The 21,530-nt window shown below is 43.4% G+C and overlaps 1 protein-coding gene across 9 annotated transcripts in view; it reads right to left on the reverse strand.

The window, feature by feature from the left end:
- The window catches only part of CIT (citron rho-interacting serine/threonine kinase), a 167,737-nt gene that overhangs the window by 79,066 nt on the left and 67,141 nt on the right, over positions 1 to 21,530 (reverse strand). For 8 of the 9 annotated variants that reach the window (XM_036353436.1, XM_036353435.1, XM_036353434.1 and 5 more), the window contains 2 exons: positions 1,732 to 1,837; positions 681 to 824 (listed from right to left, as the gene is read on the reverse strand). In XM_036353436.1, the coding sequence (XP_036209329.1) occupies positions 681 to 824; positions 1,732 to 1,837 (250 nt within the window). The other variant, XM_036353440.1, reaches the window with a different exon arrangement.

Here is a 21,530-nt window from a genome sequence, read left to right on the forward strand (position 1 = left end):
AACATAGCAGTTACTCTTAATTAGCCACGTCCTATAGATCTCTCCCTCGTGAGAGAAGGGGGGGAGGGGGGAGGAGGAAACTTGAAAAATGTGTGATTCAATTTTTTAAGACTGTTTAATTGGGCACATTAAAAAAACACCTGGATGAAAAAGTTAACGAGACAATGGAGAAGACAGTCTACTCTTGTGATGGAAAGGGGAAAAAAAAGCCACATGGTAAATAATGACAGAGGGTCTGGGTTTTAAAGGCTGAGTTTTCTTGTTGCTACGCCAGTTACAGGCAATGAAAAATTGATTTCAGGCAGATTCAAAAGACATTTTCTTGTGCTTATTTGCGAGTTGGTTCCCGAGGCTAATCGTGTCAGACATGGTGTCGGTTTGGACCAGAGAGGTTGGGATGGGTGAAGTTAGGACCCTTGGTGACTTGCTGCAATGATGACTACGCCCATCTCCAAGCTCTGCGGCCTGCCTGGACTTCCTGGGGTCCAGTCTCATTTCTCTCTGGGACCTCTCGCCAGGCTCACACTGCTCTGCAAATCACAATGCTTGCTTTTGTAAGCTCCCTTCTCTACTCTCTGCCATTGGCTGTGATGTGCCTCATGGAGCTGTCATGAAACAGGATGAGACACACACAACAGGAAGTGCCACCTCCAAGGGCAGGGGACTTGGGGAAGGCTCACACTGCATTCTGTGATGTAGGTAGCAAGGTCCTGCTCCAGGAGGGATCTCTGAGTCTCAGAGGCCTTCAGCTCCACCTCCTTCTGACTAAGCACAGCCTCCACCTCTGACACTCTCCGATGTAACCGGGTCATTTCCTGCTCCATCTGAAATAAACACATCGACAGGTTATAAAGGCCCCTGGAGGTTCGTCGGGGGCTATCACATCTCAAGTGGCCTCCAAAACCACCTGGTGGTCTGGGCTGGCACTATCTCGCCAAAGGTTGGGATGGCAATACCATTGTTTCTTCGCCCAGGAGCGCACAGTTCTTCGTAAGGATAGTCACCAATGCTAAGTCACTCCTCTCATTCAAGTCTCGGTTCACACTTGGTCACTCCTCTAACCCAGTGAGCAAGAAAGCCACAATCATCACTTTTCACCTGCTTGCTTTTTTGGTTTGGTTTGGTTTTTGCAGACGTCACTTTAATGTTACCCCAAATCCATCTTGATCCCCCCCATCTCCTTGCAAAATCTAGAGGACAATCCAGGACAGGGCAAGGAGATATGTATTCGTCTGCACTCCTAGGAGTCCCAGGCAAGCAGTGACTTTTATGAGCTTCCAGAAAGCTGCCCCTGGGCAGGTACAGTGAATGTTAAGAGACGTTGAGCATAATCAACACCGTGGCAGCAGTTACACAAGCAGGAGTTTTAAAAGACTAGGAAGAGAAACTTCGCATCACTCAGAGCAGATGGGATGCATCTCGGCCACAGGAGAGGACCCACACCACCTGCCGGAAGAAGCGGACATCTGGCTGGGTCATGCTGAGAAACAGGCCGTTTTAAATCCAGGGCCTCCTCTGGTTAAGATTTAAAGGATTTACAGCAAAGTCAAGGCCCGAATTCATCTCCCTCTGAGCTGCTGGAGGTGTGACTTCAGTGAGGGAGATAGCACCTCACTCGCTCTGTATGGATCAGGTGGCTCAGTGCCAGCAGCGGCCCCGGGCGGCTCCCTTGGCATACATTGACGGGAGGATCCTGGAGCAAGGAGAGAGGCCGGCCGTGGAAATAAATACCTTGTGACACTTGTCCTGGGAGTCTTGCAGCTCTTTGCTTTTGATGAGAAGTTTCTTTTCCATGGAGCTAGTCTTGGCAGGGGAGTCCAGGCCCGACACAACAGACCTAGACAGAAGGAAACCAATGTCAGGGTGGCAAGTGCACGGCCTGAAAGCCACACTCAGAAACGACGCATGGACGATGGAGCTTCCAGAGCTCTGTGGCCATCAGCAGGGCTTCTAATGGCATCACGGCCATGAGGCAGGAAGGTGGAAGGAAGCAAGAATTCTGGAAGCAGGCAGAGCTGGGTGTCAATTCAGTTGCCACTGACCTGAGGCAATATTCAGACTCTCTGAGCCTCGGTTTCCATGTCTATGAGGTGGAATGCTAATAAAAGGACCTACCACAGAGGAGATTGTGAGCAGGACCCTGCCTACATGGCTTCACGCACACTCAGCAGATATGTGCTGTGCACCTACTGTGTTCCAGAAACTGTCCCAGGCACTGAAATAGCAGTAAATTAGACATCAAGGTCCCTGCCCTCCTGGAACTGACATTCCGCAGGGGGCAGAAAGAATGCATCAGGCAGACACACACAAAAAGGTTACAGATGATGACAAAGAAGGAAACAGGGTGACATGACATGAAGAGACAATGGATCCAGGGTCTGCTTTAAGCAATAGTAATCAGGGAGTGCCTCTCGGAGGACGTGACATTTAAGCTGGGGCCTGAGGATGGGAAGGTGCAGGCCATCCAAAGCTCTGGAAGGAAACAAGCTCTAGGGAGGAGGGATAATTGATATAGTCCTGAGGCAGAGCAGAGCTAACACAGCAAGTGCACAATAAATGTACACGGATCAAATTATTGTTTATTCCATCCCCAAGCTAGCCAGTTGGTTCTGTTTCATTTTATACAAACCGCTAAGGCTAACTATGGTAGGCTGAATAATGCCCCGGCCCCAAGAGGTCCATATCCGAATGCCCAGAACCTGTGAACCTGTTACCTGACACAGCAAAGGAGACGTTGCAGATGTGATTAAGTGAAGGATTTTGAGATGGGGAGATTAATGTGGATTATTTGGTTGGGTCCAATGTAATCATAAGGATCCTTATAAAATGAAAGCAGAAGAGGGAAGGAGATATGACAACAGAATCAGGGTCAGAGTCAGAGAGAGATCTGAAGATACCACACCGCAGCTTTGAAGATGGAGGAAGGGGCCACAAGCCAGGGAATCTAGGCGGCTAGCAGAAGCTGGAAAAGGCAAGGAGACCGATTCTCTCAGAAGCTCCAGAGTGCAGTCTTGTCTACATCTTGATTTCAGCTCATCTCAGACTTCTGATCTCCAGACTTCTGACCTCCAGAACTTGAAGGTAGTCAGTGTCCTGTGTTAAGCCACTAAATTTGTAGCAATTTGTTACAGCAGCTCTAGAAAGCTCATACACTTACTGGGCACTGACTACATGCCTGGTTCTGTTCTAACTCTAGACATGTTTTTACTCTCTATTCCTCACAACTCTGGGAGGCAGATACAATTTATTATCCTCATTTTATAGATAAGGAAATTGAGGCCCAGAGTGATTAAGCAACCTGCCAGTTACTAAATGGTTTCAGTTGGTCTCACAATAAAGAGCTGGGGCAGGGAGAATGACTTGATACACCTGATATAACCCTTGGAGAAATATCACAAAAATAATGCAGCGTGACCTCCTGCAAGTGGGTTAGAAGGATGCTCTCGCCATAGAAAGGATATGCTTGTGTATATCACTTGTGCACTCTGCCTCATCCCTAGAAACAGCTAATTATGGGTGGAAATGACAGTCCCCTTCCAGGACAGCTTCCCACAGGGGTTGGCTCCCAGGGCACAAACACTGGGACTGGTGAAGGGCAGGGTCAGAGCAACAACCGACAAGGGTTCTCACATAGGTAAGGACATGCAGCAGAGCCCACCGCTGTCCCACAGCCCCATCTCTGTTGCCTTGGTAACGGGATTGCAGGAGCTGGTTCTCCATAAGCATTCACTTCTTACCAGCAGGTGAAAGTTCCGCTTTCTGCCGACCCAATCTACTTCCCTGCCTGAAAGAGGTCAGTTCCCTGCAGCAACTCAGAACACCTCTCCTTGCAGCTCCCCGCCCAGTGACAGGGTTGGCGGGATACTGCTGTCTTGCCATGCCCCAGTGACAGCTCCCTACAAACACACTACAGGGCAGCCAAGCAGGTCAACACCCAGAGCCAGGCTGCTTTGTTCAAAATCTGACTCTGCCATGCTAGCTGTGTAACCTCTCTGAGCTGTGGTTTCCTCATCCATAAAATGGGGATAATTCTCAACCTACTTCAAAGAGTCCCTGCAGGGATTAAATGAGATAACCCAGGTAAAGCCCCAAGCACAGTGCCTGGCACTTCGCAAGGGTTCAATAAATGCCGACCATTTACTAGTATCACTGTCGTTCCTGTCATCACTACCCATGCAATGTCATAAATAGCACATGCCTCACAGGCCTAAAACAGTTGCTTGAAATAGTCAAACTCAGGGGGTTGAATTCACTCTGTGCTATTATTCACATTAAAACAAATGTTGCTTATTCATAGAAATGGGCAACAGGGACTAAAATCCAAAAATAAATCCTTTTTAAAATCTAACATTTGGCCAAAAATTTTAACTGATTTCTAGGCCTCTCATTAGCCTGTTTGGTACCTAAATCTAGGTACACAGACACACACACAGTTTTTCCCCCCTTTAATCTGAGATGAAATGGGTTGCTTGGTATGACTTGAGTTACCCTTGCTGCTTCCTTCATTCTTATCTTCACTCTGGGGGTGAGCTAGAGAAGACCCAACCCACCCAGGAGGGAGGGCTGATCTGCAGACAGGCTCACAGGTCTTTCAGTATCTAGAACCCCCGCCTGTCATTACGTCACACAAACTGACCTGAGTCAGAGAAGACAACACAGGACACAGCTCTCTGTGCCCAAGCACAGTGCCTGGCACTCTTTAGAGGAGTGATCACATGGGTGCATGATGATGGGATGGGATGGGAAGCGGCTCCCACAACCTGATGACACGTGGAGGGCAGGCTTAACGCTTGAAGTGGGCTGCTATGGGTGCAAAGCTGATGGCTTGATTCACAAAACAAACAAAATCCTAATCTAGGTCACTCACTAATGGGACCCAGAATCGAGGAGATGTGTGGCCCCACTCACTGGCTCTTGCAGGAAGGAGACAAAGCGACAACCCTCCTGGTCGCCCGAGGTCTAACGCCCTCATTCTTCTACTGCTTTCATACTTGACAAATGTTCACTGTTTAGAAGGTCTAAGTGCAATTAAGAGCTCTTCCGAATAAAGGGGCTAAGAAAATAGTCTTTTTAAGAAATAAAAATCGTATCTATAAAAAGCTATGGTGATTGTTGTCTTGTTGCCAGAATACCATCTCAATGTACTACAAATGTTAAATGTTTACTATCCTGTACCACCAGTATAAAAGAAGTATGTACCTCTCCATTTTACTCTATCCAATTCTAGACATTTCTTCTTCCTGGTTTCTCCTACCTCCTTCATCTACCACCAATGGGTTTCATGTAACCCTCCTTCCATTTTCTCCTTTGACTCTAAAAGTATAAAGAGAACCGCAAAACTGCCATTCTCTAGAGCAGTGGTTCTCAACCTTCCTAATGCCGCGACCCTTTAATACAGTTCCTCATGTTGTGGTGACCCACAACCATAAAATTATTTTCGTTGCTACTTCATAACTGTAATGTTGCTACTGTTTGAATCGTAATGTAAATATCTGATATGCAGGATGTATTTTCATTGTTACAAATTGAACATAATTAAAGCATAGTGATTAATCACAAAAACAATATGTAATTATATATGTGTTTCCGATGGTCTTAGGCGACCCCTGTGAAAGGGTCGCTCGACCCTCAAAGTGGTCGCGACCCACAGGTTAAGAACCACTGCTCTAGTTCTCAGTTCTTTGAGATCTTGCTTCTGGGCTTGTTCTCAGTTTGATTCAAATAAACTCTTATAAAATTTTAAATAATAAATAAAACAAAATAAAAATTTTAAAAGCTCTGGTAAGAATTCTGTGATTAAACCGGCTTGTAGCAACAATCCCATAAACAACAATGGGATTGGAGCATAAGGCTGGAGGATAGAGGGCAAAGTTCATCGCAGCCCTCTGGACATCCCTGCACCTTAGTGTCACCTGAAGAGCCTTTGAAAAATACTGATGTTGGACAATGAAAATACCCATGTGATACTACCATGATGGATACATGTTATTCCATATGTGTCCAAAGCCCTAGAATGAATGGTACAACAAGAGTGAACTATGAACTCTGAGTGATAATGATGTGTCAGTGTAGATTTTATCCACTGTAACAAAGGTACCACTTTGGTGCCAGATGTTGATAGCGGGGGCAAGAAGTATGTGTGAAATTTCCAAACCTTCTTCTCAATTTTGCTGTGAACCTAAAACTGCTCTTAAAAAATTAAGCAAAGTCACTAATCATCCGAGAAATGCAAATCAAAACAACCATGAGGTACCATCTCACACCTGTCAGAATGGCTATCATCAACAAATCAACAAATAACAAGTGCTGGAGAGGATGTGGAAAAAAAGGAACCCTCATGCACTGCTGGTGGGAATGCAGACTGGTGCAGCCACTGTGGAGTTTCCTCAAAAAACTAAAAATGGAACTCCCATCTGACCTAGCGATCCCACTTCTAGGAATATATCCTAAAAAACTAGGAACACCAATCAGAAAGGATATATGCACCCCTATGTTCATAGCAGCACAATTCACCATAGCTAAGACTTGGAAACAGCCTAAGTGCCCATCAGCAGATGAGTGGATTAGAAAACTGTGGTACATCTACACAATGGGATACTATGCTGCTGTAAAAATAAAAGACCTCTTACCATTTGCAACAGCATGGATGGAACTGGAGAGCATTATGCTAAGTGAAATAAGCCAGTCAGAGAAAGATAAGCATCACATGATCTCACTCATTTGTGGAATATAATGAGCAACATAAACTGATGAACAAAACCAGATCCAGAGAAAGAGAAGCATCTATCAGACCATCAAACCTCAGAGGGAAGGTAGGAGAAGGTGGGGGTAAGGGGGAGAGATCAACCAAATGACTTGCATGCATGCATATAAGCCTAACCAATGGACACAGACACCAGGGGGTGAGGGAATGGGGGAGGGGGGGGGCAATGGGGGGATAAGGACACATATGTAATACCTTAATCAATAAAGAAAAAAAAAAAATTTTTTTTTAAAATTAAGCCTTAAAAAAAAAAAAAAGATGTCTGGGGTCCAAAAAGACCAATTAAATCAGAGACATAGAGACTAACTAGAGGCCCAGTGCATGAAATTCCTGCACAGGGGGTGGGAGTGGGGGGTGTTCCTTAGCCCGGCATGCACCCTCTCCAATCCGGGACCCCTCGGGGGTTGTCCGACTGCTGGTTTAGGCCCCATCCCTGTACCGGCAGTCAGACATCCCTCTCACAATCTGGGACTACTGGCTCCTAACCACTTGCCTGCCTACCGGCTTGATTGCCACCTAACCGCTCCCCTTATGGGCCCCAACTGCCCTCCCCTGCCGGCCTCATAGCCCCCAAATGCCCTCCCTGGCCAACCTCATGGCCCCCAACTGCCCTCCCCTGCCAGCCTCATGGCCCCTAACCGCCTCTGCCTCGGCCCCACCACTGTGGCTTTGTCTGGAAGAAAGTCAGGCAGTCGGAAGATGTCCGGTCTCCCAGTCTAATTAGCATATTACCCTTTTATTAGTATAGATAGTAGGGCCTGGGCAGTACCAGTTTTATTAAGCTCCTTGGTAATTCTAATGTACACACAGCACTGAGAATCATGATACCTGTGATTTATACCTCATAGTATGACTGTCCCCAGCTTCACTCTCACCACACCATTTGATGCTGCTGCCCTTTGGTCACTTTTTGAGTGGGAACACAGTTTTTAAGTTAATCCAGGTGGGCTATGAATTTCAAGACAATGCACATGTTTTAGACAATGATAAAAGGCTATTCCTTTTATATGCTCCCATTGTTAATAAGTCAACTAAAATATACCATTTTCATTAATTTCTATAAAAGAAATATACTAGAGGCAGGTACAACCTAACATATTTGTATTCCATTTATTTTTCATGGCCAATTCAATCATTAGCAGCAATGATAAGCTCTGTATTTCTTGAACCAACAAATCCCCCCAATAGATATTCTGAAATACAGTGGGGCCTTGGCTTACGAGTTTAATTCGTTGTGTGACGGAGCTCGTAACTCAAATTACTCGTATGTCAAATCAAAAAGTGAACGAGTGAGACACGTGATGCTGGGCTGATGTTGTGGCGTTCACTGTGAAGTTCGCTGTGCCAACTAGCGGTGGGGTATCTGAAGCTGGCTCGTAACCCGAATTTTAGCTCGCAACTCAAAGCAAAAAATCAGCCAAGAGACGGCTTGTATCTCGAAAAACTCGTTAGTCGGGACACTCGTAAGTCAAGGCCCCACTGTATTATCTATTTTTTTCTAAGCTTTCATTAGCCATCCTTATGACTTTCAAAGCAATAGCAAATTGTTGCTGACATTTGCATTATTGTAGAATTAACCATATTGTAAATCATAGCTTAGGAGGTTCAAGACAAAGCTGGTCTCAGAGCCACCAGACTGTTACCAAATAGGTCCCTGTCCTCTACAACTAGTAACTCAGCTGGTTAAAAATTATCGTGAAATGGACCATTTCATCAAGAGTAGTATTGTTTAAAGAGCTGATGGTATTGTTGCTTTAAGGAAAGTTGGCAAAAGATCGTGTAGCTGGTTGACTGATGGGCACAGAATCACAGCTAAGAAACTATCTAATCATGAAGTTCTGTTGACCCTGGAATGGGAGTCTATCTACTAATTAAAGAATTTTCCAAGAATTCTCAAACTTCGCCCTAGCTGGTTTAGCTCAGTGGATAGAGCACCAGCCTTCAGGCTGAAGGGTCCCAAGTTTGATTCCAGTCAAGGGTGCATGCCCTGGTTGCAGGCTTGATCCCCAGTAGGGGGTGTTCAGGAGGCAGCCGATCAATGATTCTCTCTCATCATTGATGTTTCTATCTCTCTCTCCCTCTCCCTTCCTCTCTGAAATCAATAAATATACATTAGGAAGATGACTGCCGACGGGAAGGCAGACTGCTCTAAGATAGTGTGTGAGAGAACGAAAGGAGAGGGTGTGGACATATGGAGTGTATAAATTTGTGTGTGAGCAATAGCTATACTCCAGGGGACTGTTGGAGACTGCCGGATTGGGCTCCCCTAAACAGGCAACCTCCACTGCTGCTGAAATCGCTCCTGGAGCAGCCGGCTCTGCCGCGGAGACCGCGCCATCTTGAAGGGGAGAGTGGCTGTTATCGGGAGCATATACACCCAGGGATCCTGCAACCACAGCACCCAGGGACCAGCTACGAACCCAGGAACACCGGATCTCAAGCATCGCAAATACGTGGACTCGGACGAGCCCTGCTCCTCCTCACAAAAAGGTCAGATTTCGCCTAGGGAAAGGTGAGGTCTGCAATCCAGGTTGGAGAGAGGAACATGCGCAGGGGAAGTCTGTGCCCCACAAAGTCTGCGGCTGTTGGGGCCAGAGTGATCCACGAATGTGGAAGGAGATCCACAGGGCTCATGGCAGAAGGGAACTCTAAAAATCAGCCCATAGCTGGACTGGGACCAAAAAGGCAGCCTCGGATTTTACTAGTGTGCCGGCTGCTTAGTGCCAGGGGGAAAAGGATGTGCGGGAAGAGACGTTTGGAGAATTGCACGCAGAACTGGATGGAGAGAGAGAGCTACAAAACCAGACACCCGGAGAAAAGAAATCATGGTGAGACAAAGAAACAGCTTGCAAATGAAAGAAAAGGAGGCATCACCAGAAAAGGGAGTAAACAAAAAGGAGGCAAGCAATATGTCAGAGAAAGAATTCAGAGAAATGGTCATAAGGTGGCTGAAAAGAATGGAAAACAAATTCAACAATGTGTGGAAGAACCAAGAAGAAATGAAAAATGACATTGCTGCTATAAAGAACTCAATAGAAAGCATCAACAGTAGACTAGAAGAAGCAGAGGACCACATCAGTGAGCCAGAAGACAAGGTAGGAAAAAATACCCAAGCAGAGCAGCATCTAGAAAAAAAACTTAAAAAACAGGAGAGTCTAAGGGAACTTTGGGACAACACGAAACGAAACATCCGCATAATAGGGGTGCCAGAAGGAGAGGAAACTGAGCAAGGAATAGAAAACCTGTTTGAAGAAATAATGACAGAAAATTTCCCTGATATAGGGAAGAAAAAACTCACACAAATCCAAGAAGCTCACAGAGTCCCAAACAAAATGAACCCCAAAAGACCGACACCAAGGCACATTATAATTGAATTGGCAAACACCAATGACAAAGAATCTTAAAAGCAGCTAGAGAGAGACAGAAAGTTACCTACAAAAGACCCCCATCAGACTACCAACTGATTTCTCAACAGAAACACATCAGGCAAGAAGGAAATGGAATGAAATATACAAAGTCATGCAAAGGAAGGGTCTGAATCCAAGAATACTATACCCAGTAAGGCATTCAATCAAAATTGAGGGTGAAATCAAGAGCTTCACAGAAAAAAAGGACTAAGGGAGTTTATTACTACCAAACCAGCAATGCAAGAAATGCTAAAGGGTCTGCTGTAAAAAGAAGAAATAGGAAACGAAGAAGGTACATAGGCGTAAAAAATAAACATGGTGACAAACAAGTACCTATCAATAATAACTTTAAATGTTAATGGATTAAATGCCCCAATCAAAAGACATAGGGTAGCTGAGTGGATAAGAAAACATGACCCATATATCTACTGTCTATAGCAGTGATGGCGAATCTTTTGAGCTCGGCGTATCAGCATTTTGAAAAACCCTAACTTAACTCTGGTGCCCTGTCACATATAGAAATTTTTTGATATTTGCAACCATAGTAAAACAAAGACTTATATTTTTGATATTTATTTTATATATTTAAATGCCATTTAACAAAGAAAAATCAACCAAAAAAATGAGTTCCCGTGTCACCTCTGACACGCGTGTCATAGGTTCGCCATCACTGGTCTATAGGAAACCCACCTTAGAAAAAAGGACTCACACAGATTGATGGTGAAGGGATGGAAAAAGACTTTTCAGGTGAATGGAAATGAAAAAAAAGCTGGGGTAGCAATACTTATATCAGACAAATTATATCTCAAAGTGAAGGACATAACAAGAGATAAGGAAGGCCACTTCATAATACTAAAGGGAGCAATCCAACAAGAAAATATAACTCTGGTAAACATATAGCACCCAATACAGGAGCACCCAAATACATAAGAAAACTTTTGGAGGATATCAAGGGAGAGATTGATAGCAATACAGTCATAGTAGGGGACTTTAATATCCCACTATCACCACTGGACAAATCCTCTAAACAAAAAAATCAGCAAAGAAACAGCAATCCTAAATGATGCACTAGATCAGATGGAATTAACTGCAATCTTCAGAACATTTCACCCCAAAGCCACAGAATATACATTCTTCTCAAGTGCACATGGGTCATTTTCAAAGATAGACCATATATTGGGTCACAGGCAAAGTCTCTTCAAATTCAAGAAGATAGAAATCATATCAAGCACCATCTCAGACCACAATGGCATAAAACTAGAAATCAACTACAATAAAAACAATTTAAAAAAATCAAACACCTAAGGAGGCTAAATAGCATGCTATTAAACAATGGCTGGGTTACCAGAGAGATCAAAGAAGAAATAAAAATCATCATGGCAACAAACGACAATGAAAACACAACAATCCAAAATCTATGGGACACAGTGAAAGCAGTCTTGAGAGGGAGGTTCATAGCTCTACAGGCCTGCCTCAAAAAATACGAAACAATGGTAATAAATTATCAAACCCTACAACTCAAAGAGTTAGAAAGAGAGCAACAAGAAAAGCCCAGCGTAAGCAGAAGGAAGAAAATAATAAAGGTCACAGCAGAGATAAATGACACAGAGACCAAAAAAAACAAACAACAACAAAAAAACAAAAACCAAAAGATAAACAAAACCAAGAGCTGGTGCTTTGAAAGGATAAACAAGATTGATGAACCTCTAGCCAGGCTTACCAAGAAGCAAAGAGAGAGGACCTAAATAAACAAAATCAGAAATGAAAGAGGTGAAATAACAACCGATCCCACAAAAACATAAACAATTATGAAAAAATACTATGAACAACTCTATTCCAACAAAATGGACAACCTAGATGAAATGGACAAATTCTTAGAAAAATACAAGCTCCCAAAACTCAACCAAGAAGAGTCAAAAAACCTGAATAGGTTGATAACTACTGAAGAAATTGAAACAGCGCTCAAAAATCTTCCAGCAAGCAAAAGCCCTGGTCTGGACAGCTTTACAGGGGAGTTCTACCAAGCATTCAAAGAAGAACTAAAACCTATCCTCCTCAGACTATTCCAAAAAATTCAAGAGGAAAGCACGCTTCTAAGCTCTTTCTATGAAGCCAGCATTACCCTAATCCCAAAACCAGATAAAGACACCACAAAAAGAGAACTACAAGCCAATATCCTTGATGAACATAATGCTAAAATCCTCAACAAAATCCTAGAAAATCAGATTCAGCAATACATTAGAAAGATCATACACCATGACCAAGTGGGACTTATTCTAGGGATGCAAGGATGGCTCAATATACACAAATCAATAAATGTGATACATCACATAAACAAACTGAGAGACAAAAATCACATTATCATATCAATTGATGCAGAAAAAGCATTTGACAAAATCCAATACCCTTTCTTGTTAAAAACTCTCAGTAAAGTGGGAATAGAGGGATTATACCTCAACATAATAAAAGCCTTATATGACAAACCTACAGCCAACATCATACTCAATGGGCAAAAACTAAATTCATTTCCCCTAAGAACAGGAACAAGACAAGGATGCCCACTTTCATCACTCCTTTTCGACATAGCACTAGAAGTACTAGCCATGGTGATCAGACAAGAAGAAAAAATAAAAGGCATCCAAGTTGGAAAAGAAATAAAACTGTCCTTATTTGCAGATGACATGATATTATACATAGAAAGCCCTAAAGACTCCATCTAAAAACTACTAGACCTAATAAATGAATTTGGCAGTGTAGCAGGATACAAAATTAACACCCAGAAATCTATGGCCTTTTTATACACCAATAATGAACTCACAGAAAGAGAAATGAAAAAAACAATCCTATTTACCACTGCATCAAAAAAATTAAGATACCTAAGAATAAACTTAACCAAGGACGTAAAAGACCTGTACTTGGAAAATTACAGGACATTGAAAAAAGAGATAAAGGAAGACATAAACAAGTGGAAGAACATATCATGTTCCTGGATTGGTAGAATCAACATCATTAAAATGTCCATACTACCTAAAGCAATCTATAGACTCAATGCAATACCTATTAAAATACCAATGGCATATTTCAAAGATCTAGAACAAACTCTCCAAAAATTCATCTGGAATAAAAAAAGACCCCGAATAGCCACAGCTATCCTGAAAAAGAAGAACATAGTTGGAGGGATCACAATACCAGACATCAAACTATATTGCCAAGCCATGGTTCTCAAAACTGTCTGGTACTGGCACAAGAACAGACATATAGACCAATGGAACAGAATAGAGGACCCAGAAATTGACCCAAACCATTATACTCAATTAATATTCGACAAAGGAGGCAAGAGCATACAATGGAGTCAAAACAGCCTCTTTAAGAAATGGTGCTGGGAAATTTGGTCAGATACATGCAAAAAAATGACACTAGATCACCAACTTACACCATACACAAAAACAAACTCCAAATGGCTAAAGGACTTGAATGTAAGACGAGAAACCATAAAAATCCTACAAGACTCCATAGGCAGCAAAATTGCAGACATATGTTGTAACAATATCTTTACAGACACAGATCCTAGGGCAAGAGAGACTAAGAAAATAAACAAATGGGATTACATCAAAATAAAAAGCTTCTACACAGCAAAAGAAACCATCAACAAAACAACAAGAAAGCCCACTGCATGGGAGAACATATTTGCCAATGTTATCACCAATAAGGGTTTAATCTCCAACATTTACAGGGAACTCATACAACTCAACAAAAGGAAAATAAATAATCCAATCAAAAAATGGGCAAAGGACATAAATAGAATCTTTTCGAAAGAGGACACTCAGAAAGCCAAGAGTCACATGAAAACATGCTCAAAGTCACTAATCATCCGAGAGATGCAGATTGAAACAACAATGAGGTACCACCTCACACCTGTCAGAATGGCTATCATCAACAAATCAACAAATGACAAGTGCTGAAGAGGATTCAGAGAAAAAGGAAGCCTCCTTCACTGCTGGTTGGAATGCAGACTGGTGCAGCCATTGGGGAAAACAATATGTCGTTTCCTCAAAAATTTAAAAATGGAACTGCCATTTGACCCAGTAATACTACTTCTAGGAATATATCCCAAGAAAACAGAAACACCAATCAGAAAGGATATATGCACCCCTATGTTCATAGCAGCACAATTTACAATAGCCAAGATTTGAAAACAACCTAAATGCCCATCAACAGATGAGTGGATTAGAAAACTATGGTACATCTACACAATGGAATACTACACTGCCATAAAAAAGAAGAATTCTTACCATTTGCAGCAGCACGGATGAAACTGGAGAGCATTATGCTAAGTGAAATAAGCCAGGAAGTGAAAGAAAAACACCACATGATCTCACTCATTTATGGATAATAAAGAACATTATAACCTGATGAACAAAAAGATAGCTACAGAGGCAGAGAAGCATCGAACAGACTGTCAAATTACAGTGGGAAGGCTGGGGAGTGTTGGGGGGTGGGGTAAGAGATCAACCAAAGGACTTGTATGCATGCATATAAACATAACCAATGGACACAAGACCCTGGGGGGAGGGGGGAGAGGAGGGAGGGCATGTCTGGGGGGTAGGGGAGGCCGGGGGAAGGTCAATGAGGAAAAAAAAAGAACGGGAGACATATGTACTACTATCTGTAATACTTTAAACAATAAAATTAAATTTAAAAAATAAATAAATAAACAAACATACATTTAAAAAATTCTCAAACTTCAATAAATATTTTAGGACTACCACCTATAAGTGGATGTGTATGTGAGATTAGATAGATAGATAGATAGATAGATAGATAGATAGATACACAGACAGACATAGACAGGGATGGTATTTCATGAAAGGTACATGTAAACCAGTGGTTCTCGATCAGGGACAATCTTGTCACCCAGAGGATATTGAGTGACATCTGTACGTTTTTTTACTTTCATAACGAGGACTGGAGAGCTATTAGTATCTAATGGGTTGAGGCCAGATATGCTGCTCAACATCCTGCCATCCACAGAAGAACCTCCCAAAAGCATTAACCAGCCCAAATGTCAATTGTGCTGACTGAGAAACCCTGCTGTGGAAGTTATGAAGTTAAGGAAGCTACAATTCCTGTCTTCAAGGACTAGCAATGTAGGATAGAATTAATGCCACTATCTTTATCACTGATATTAATGCACATTTATTGAGCACTTACTATGTGCCAAGCACTGCTTGGTACTCTATGGGTTACCTCGTTGAGTCTTCCCCACGAGCCTATGCAGTGGGTATTTTTATCCCGTGACACTGATGCTCAGGAATAGCTTACCCTATGACCTCTACATTTTCCTATATGATGATGATTAGGGTGTGGGTGCAGGACAGTCAAGCTGGGTGGGAATTCAAAGTTGGGCTCTGCAACCTAACGGTTTTTGGTTCAAATCCCAACTCTGCCACTTTGGGGTTGCAAGGCCTTGCACAAACCCAAGAAAGGTACCGAAGAGGCTCATAGGAGCGAGGTCATGGAGGAAAGGAAAACCAGGTAGTTGAGGGAAGGGAACTTCTATCTGTGACTGGCTATGTGCAGTGCTGGGAGGGCAACTCTGAGCCTGAGCCCAGGGCAGCCTGGGTACTGAAGAATATCCACAGCCAGGTTAGTCCACAGCCACCCCCAGAAACAGCTCAGCCCACACTCTTCCTCCATTACTTGGTGGCTCAAGGGTGGTAATTAAATAGGAAACAGCACAGACTTGAGAGGCCCAGGCTGGCTCATGCTCCAGGCTCGATGAGATGCAGTACAATAAGGATGCTAATAAAAGAACATGCAGCCTGCCCACACATTGCTTGCCTACTCCTCCTGGCCACATCTCTGATCCACAGCCAGTTATCCCCATGGAGAGAAAAGGCACTTCTGAGCAGCGCTGCATGCAGCCACCCACCCACACACAGCAGTGCTGTCTCTGCGAGCACGAAGACGAGTTTGGGTCTTCCTTTTCTCCCAGCTTCTATTTTCTAGAAAAATTTACTCTGAAATTGACATCTCTTCCTGATACACATCTGCTTTATAATTATAGAGGCCCAGGGAGTATTAATAGAGGTAATGGCATATGACACAGAGGGAAGGCTGGGCTTCGTTGTTATTGCTGCAGCAGGAAGAATGTTTTTATTTTTTTAAATGTGTTAAATGTGACCTAAAAATTGCTTTACATGGAACTTCAACATTTAAGTAAAAATGATAAAATGCAGTTTCCCAATGTCTATAAATAATACACATAACTCCAAAAACACCCTTAATAAAGCTATTAACAGAATACTTCGTATCAAAAGAGTATACAATCTATACTTCCATTCTAAAAGCAAGTACTTCCCAATCACTACTGTCATAATTGAGATCATGCTTAAGCATCATGCCTCCATTTATTTCCTTAGGAAGAAGACCCCATGACTGCAGAAGATGCCACCAATTCACAGATCACACATGTCACAAATCACAGATATGCGTGAGCTAACCAAGAATGGGCACTGGAGGCTAAAATAAGGGACTCAAAATTAGCTCAGCTGAGGGCCCTTCTTAATTGTGGCCAATGGCACTAAAAAATACATGTCATTGCAAGATGTAGCACGGTGCAAAGAATAAAAAACTCATCAGCATTCTGCTCCCAAAATATACTGGCTTTTTAAGATTGGGCATTCTGAAATTTATGAACTAACTTTATAAACCCCTTTTAACATACACAGTGGTGTCCATCATGAACACTTGGAAATATCAAAAATACTGCTGTTCTAAGGAGTTTCAGAGTCTACTGGCTTTGGAGCACACCCTACCCAAACACAGAGACACACACACACACACACACACACACACACACACACACACACAATCAGCAGTGGTCTCCAGTTGAATTAGAGCATTTGCTTTGGAATGATTAGCATATAATTCAAGAATCAGTTATTAAAAATCGTGTTATTAATAAAAGCATAATGGGTGCCCGGCTAGCTCAGTCGGTAGAGCATGAGACTCTTAATAAAAGCATAGCATCTCTAATACAGTCCACACCTCTAAGCCAGTGCCTAGCTTTGCAGGCCAATTTCATTGGCATACCTGCACCGCTTGTCTGGATGGCTGCAGTAACCCAAGTTACCTCCCTGATTCTAACTCTTGTTGCCCTACTCTCCACCACACAACATCACAGGGCCCCTCTGCGAAATAAGAACTGGCTATTCCACATCCCTCCTCAAAATCCTGCAAAGGCTTCCTGCTCATTGCAGTTACAGGTGCTCCTTGACTTGTGACGGGGTTGCATCCCAATAAACCCATCATAAGCCAAAAATGCATTTACCACACCTAACCTACTGAACGTTACAGCTTAGCCTAGCCTACTTAGCATGCTCAGAACACAGTGTCCAAAAGAAACAACGGGTACTGGCTGTTTACCCTGTGACTGTGTGGCTGGCTGACAGGAGCTACAGTTCGCTGCTGCTACCCAGCATCACGAAAGAGTACTGTACCAGGAAAGACAAGAATTCAAGGTACAATTTCTGCTCCTGCCCCATTTTAAAGTGGAAAAATCATAAGCCAGGGCCATCTGTAGAGCACAATCCAAACCTGAAGGCCCTACCTACCGAAATCCAGACCACGCTCCCCATGCACCCTGAAGCTCAGGCCACTGTCACTCCCCGTCCTTCCCATTGAGGTTCTGATCTCTTCAGAGCCCCAACCACCATCTGAAATGTTCCAATTTATGAGCTTATTTATCCTCTGCTCCCCCAACAGAATGCTAGTTTCTTAAGGACAAGAACCTTTTCTGCCTTTTTCATAGTTAGGCCACAAGGCCTAGAACAATATATTTGTTGAGTGAATGAATGAATGAATGAATGATGTGCCAAGAGCTTCTGTGCCCCAGGCCACCTCAGTTCAAAGGTCATGGTGGGACAAAGGAAAACAAAACAAACAGTTTTCCTTGCACGCTGGCATGAGTACTGTTGCTGGCCCTTGCCCAAGAGGTGCCCAATATCAGTTCTGGGACAGCAATGCCACAATTACATGCACACTGGCCACACTCAAGCACCGTAAAGTGGAGGAAGTGTGTGGCCTCAGACTGGCCTGTCCTCCTTCCCCGGTGCCGCCTTTCAGACCCCACTTGAAACTGATCCTACCAGAAGCCTCAAGCGTGTTTTACTGACACACCACAGACTCCATTCAGAATAAAAAACTGAATGGAGGTATTACGACATCTGTCAGGCACCCCACATGGAGTCTGCTTCTCTCAATGGGCAGAAACCAGCACGATGTTTTTATAAAGTGGAAGCAGGAAAGACCAGAAAGCCGAAAGCACCCTTAAGCCCATCCTCACCCCTCAATAACAAACATGAAATGAACACTCACCTGCTCCAGGTGCTAGCAACTGTATGCTCCCCACAAAAAAACCTAACAGACAGGCGCTATTATAACCCCCACTTACACATAAGGGAGCTGTGGCTGAGATAAGTTAAATGCCTCGTTCACACAGCTAGCAAGGGTGGAGCTTAGATATGAGCTCTTATCTCTCTGACTCCAAAGCCTGTGCTATATAGCTCATTCAAAAAAATAAAGAGTGCTTATATCAGCTCTAAAGTTACATGCTGAAAAAGTTGGCCATTCTCTGCCACATCAAAGTGCAGGAAACGTAAGAAGTTTCACGCTTATTAATCACCACTTTTCTTATCTGTAAAACAATGGGTTGTTATTGGGATGAAATGAGGATGCCTGTCATTTGCAATAGCATCTGGTACAGAGTGAATTCTCAGTGAAGTCAGCTCTTTCGCCTTTGTTATTTTTAGGCAACTCTGTAGGTTCTGCATAATCTAGTACAGTCATAACCATCAGAAGCAGGGTCTAAGTCTTAGATCTGTTACTACCTACAAAACTTCAGAAAAATAACAACATTGCTGAGCCTTAGTCTCCTCATCTGTGAAATAGAGCTAATACCAGCTGCCTCACAGATTTATGGTGCGGACTTAATGAGATAATGCATGTAAGGCACTCAGCATAGTTCTGGGCACACAGGAAGTACTCAATAGATGACAGTTCCCATTAGCGGTTGAATAAACTGTGAAGAAAATGGTATAATCCCTGGCCACTTTAGTCTAATTCAATTTGACAAATGTTCACTGAAGACCTGCCAGGGGCAAGGCACAAGGTAGAAAACACAGTCACTGTCCTCGAAGAGCGTGAGCAGCTTGGCCAGACACAGGGGACAAGAAGGAATGAGGACTGAAAGGCAGGCTGGGTGGTGGCATAGACTAGGCTTGAATACCAAGTCCAGGAGTGGCCGTTAAATCTGTGCACACTGTCATACTACTGAAGGTCTGAGCAGGAGAATGACATCATCCAGCCTGTGATTGGGAATAGTTCCATCTTCTGTGGAGAATGGGTCAGAGCCAGGAAAACTGGAAGCAGAGGAATCAGTTAGGCTACTGCATTAGTCCAAGTGTCAATGGGGGAGGGGGTGAGGACAGAAAGATGGGCATAGATACAAGTGTCATCCTCGAGGCACAACATAGAGGTCTTGGCAACTGATGGGATGCGGGGGAGGCAGAAAGAGTTTCAGATGACTTCGTTTTCTTATCTTAGAAGGGCAGGGAAAGTGGTAGTTTCTTAAATGAAATGAAGAAGCCACAACTAGCACCTAGTGGCTTACTGAGTGCATCCGTGTTGGGAGGGAACAGAGGACAGAGATGGTGAGGAACTGGTAGAATATCCTGGCTGGGAGGAAGGGCACGGGGCAAGAAGAGTTAACATCAAGGAACTGAATGAGATCACCAAGAACAGGCTAAAAAGAGCACTGAAGAGGGAACTTCAGAGAACGGTGTGCACGTTTTAAGGGCCTGGAACAGAAGACCAGCCACAGGAGTGAGAACGGCAGAAAGTTAGAAGGAAAGCCAAGTTTGCAGAAGAAAGTAGAAAATTTCAAGACAAATGTGGCAATTAACGGTATCTAGTGGTGAGGTGGAATCAGTCGCTTCTGAGACAGTCATTTCCATAGAGGTGCAGAGGTTGAGAAGAGGTTGTAGGCTATTCTTTCTAGAAGCTTATCAGAGAAAAGAAGGAGAGTGAGGTCAGAAGAAAAGAGATAAGAGAAACAGAGAGAACAGAGAGAAATTCATTTAGGTAAAGGAAGAGTTGCCAAACTGGCGCACAGCTTGGGAACATACAGCTCCATTTAGTCAATTACTCTCTTCTTAGGGGATCCGAGGCAACCGTGCAAATTAGCATGTGTAGGCCAGCAAAAAAAAATACTTGACAGATCTTCTAGAGCCTAATCTTTGGGACTGGGCTGGGATGGTTTGGATCCGCTTTCCTGAAGGTATCTTTAAGACAAGTGAGAAGGCGGCAGAACGGCCCTGCCAGGCCTGCAAGGCAAGCACGCACGGTCTAAATAGAGAACAGAATAAGGCAAGCAGAACAAGATGTGCTCGACTAAGAGAAGGAAGAACTGAATGATCAAGAATAGAGAACCCAACACAACCGAGGGGAACGTTAGACATCTGGTCCAGATAATGGCAGCATGGAAACCATGCAGCACACACAGAAACCATGGGCAGGAGCCAGTTACGTTTTTTTAAACTATTTGGGAAGTACAGGGGGTGCATACCTTCATGTACCACAACAGATTCTGTCATTGTTGCTGACTAAAGAAAAAATCAAAACACAGATGAGGTTCTTTGCAATAAGGATCTGGGCTGGACATGGAAAGGAAAACCATTTTTAAGAGAATATTCCCAAGTATTTCAGTAAAAAGGAAGTAGGACTGATTGGAGAGTTCAGGCTATCCTTCACTAGAATAAGCAATCCCAGGATAGATGACAGGCTGCAGCGTGGAAGTATAAAATGTAGGTTTGAATAGACACGGATCATAGAGTCATCAATAAATGGAGAGCTGCAGCCATAAAAATGATTTGGATCAATTCACCAAATGCTTATTGAGCAACTTGTATATGATCAGCCTGCAGATAGGGTGAAGAGCAAGGTCAATGCAGCTCCCTGTCCTTGCCAACCTTAGACCCTAGCAAATAAGAACTCTTAGGGAGAGAGTACATATGCATGTGTTGATGGACACACACACACACACACACACACACACACACACACACGGTAAGAGTGTCTAAATGAGAAGAGGAAGAAATCAATCAGAAAAATCCCGGAGCTACACAGTCTACCTACGCAATAAACTCACAGAGATTGAAAACAAAGTCATTTAGCATTTAGGTCGCTTGTTAATTCTCATCCGACCCTGCCCCAAACCCATTCCTTGTCATTCTCCACGTCGACAAGCATGTGAATCTCTCTGGGTTCAAGTCCCGGCTGAGCAACTCGCAGCTGTGTGG

This window comes from Myotis myotis, unplaced genomic scaffold (genome assembly GCF_014108235.1).
Source record: "Myotis myotis isolate mMyoMyo1 unplaced genomic scaffold, mMyoMyo1.p scaffold_m19_p_20, whole genome shotgun sequence".
Lineage (NCBI taxonomy): Eukaryota > Metazoa > Chordata > Mammalia > Chiroptera > Vespertilionidae > Myotis > Myotis myotis.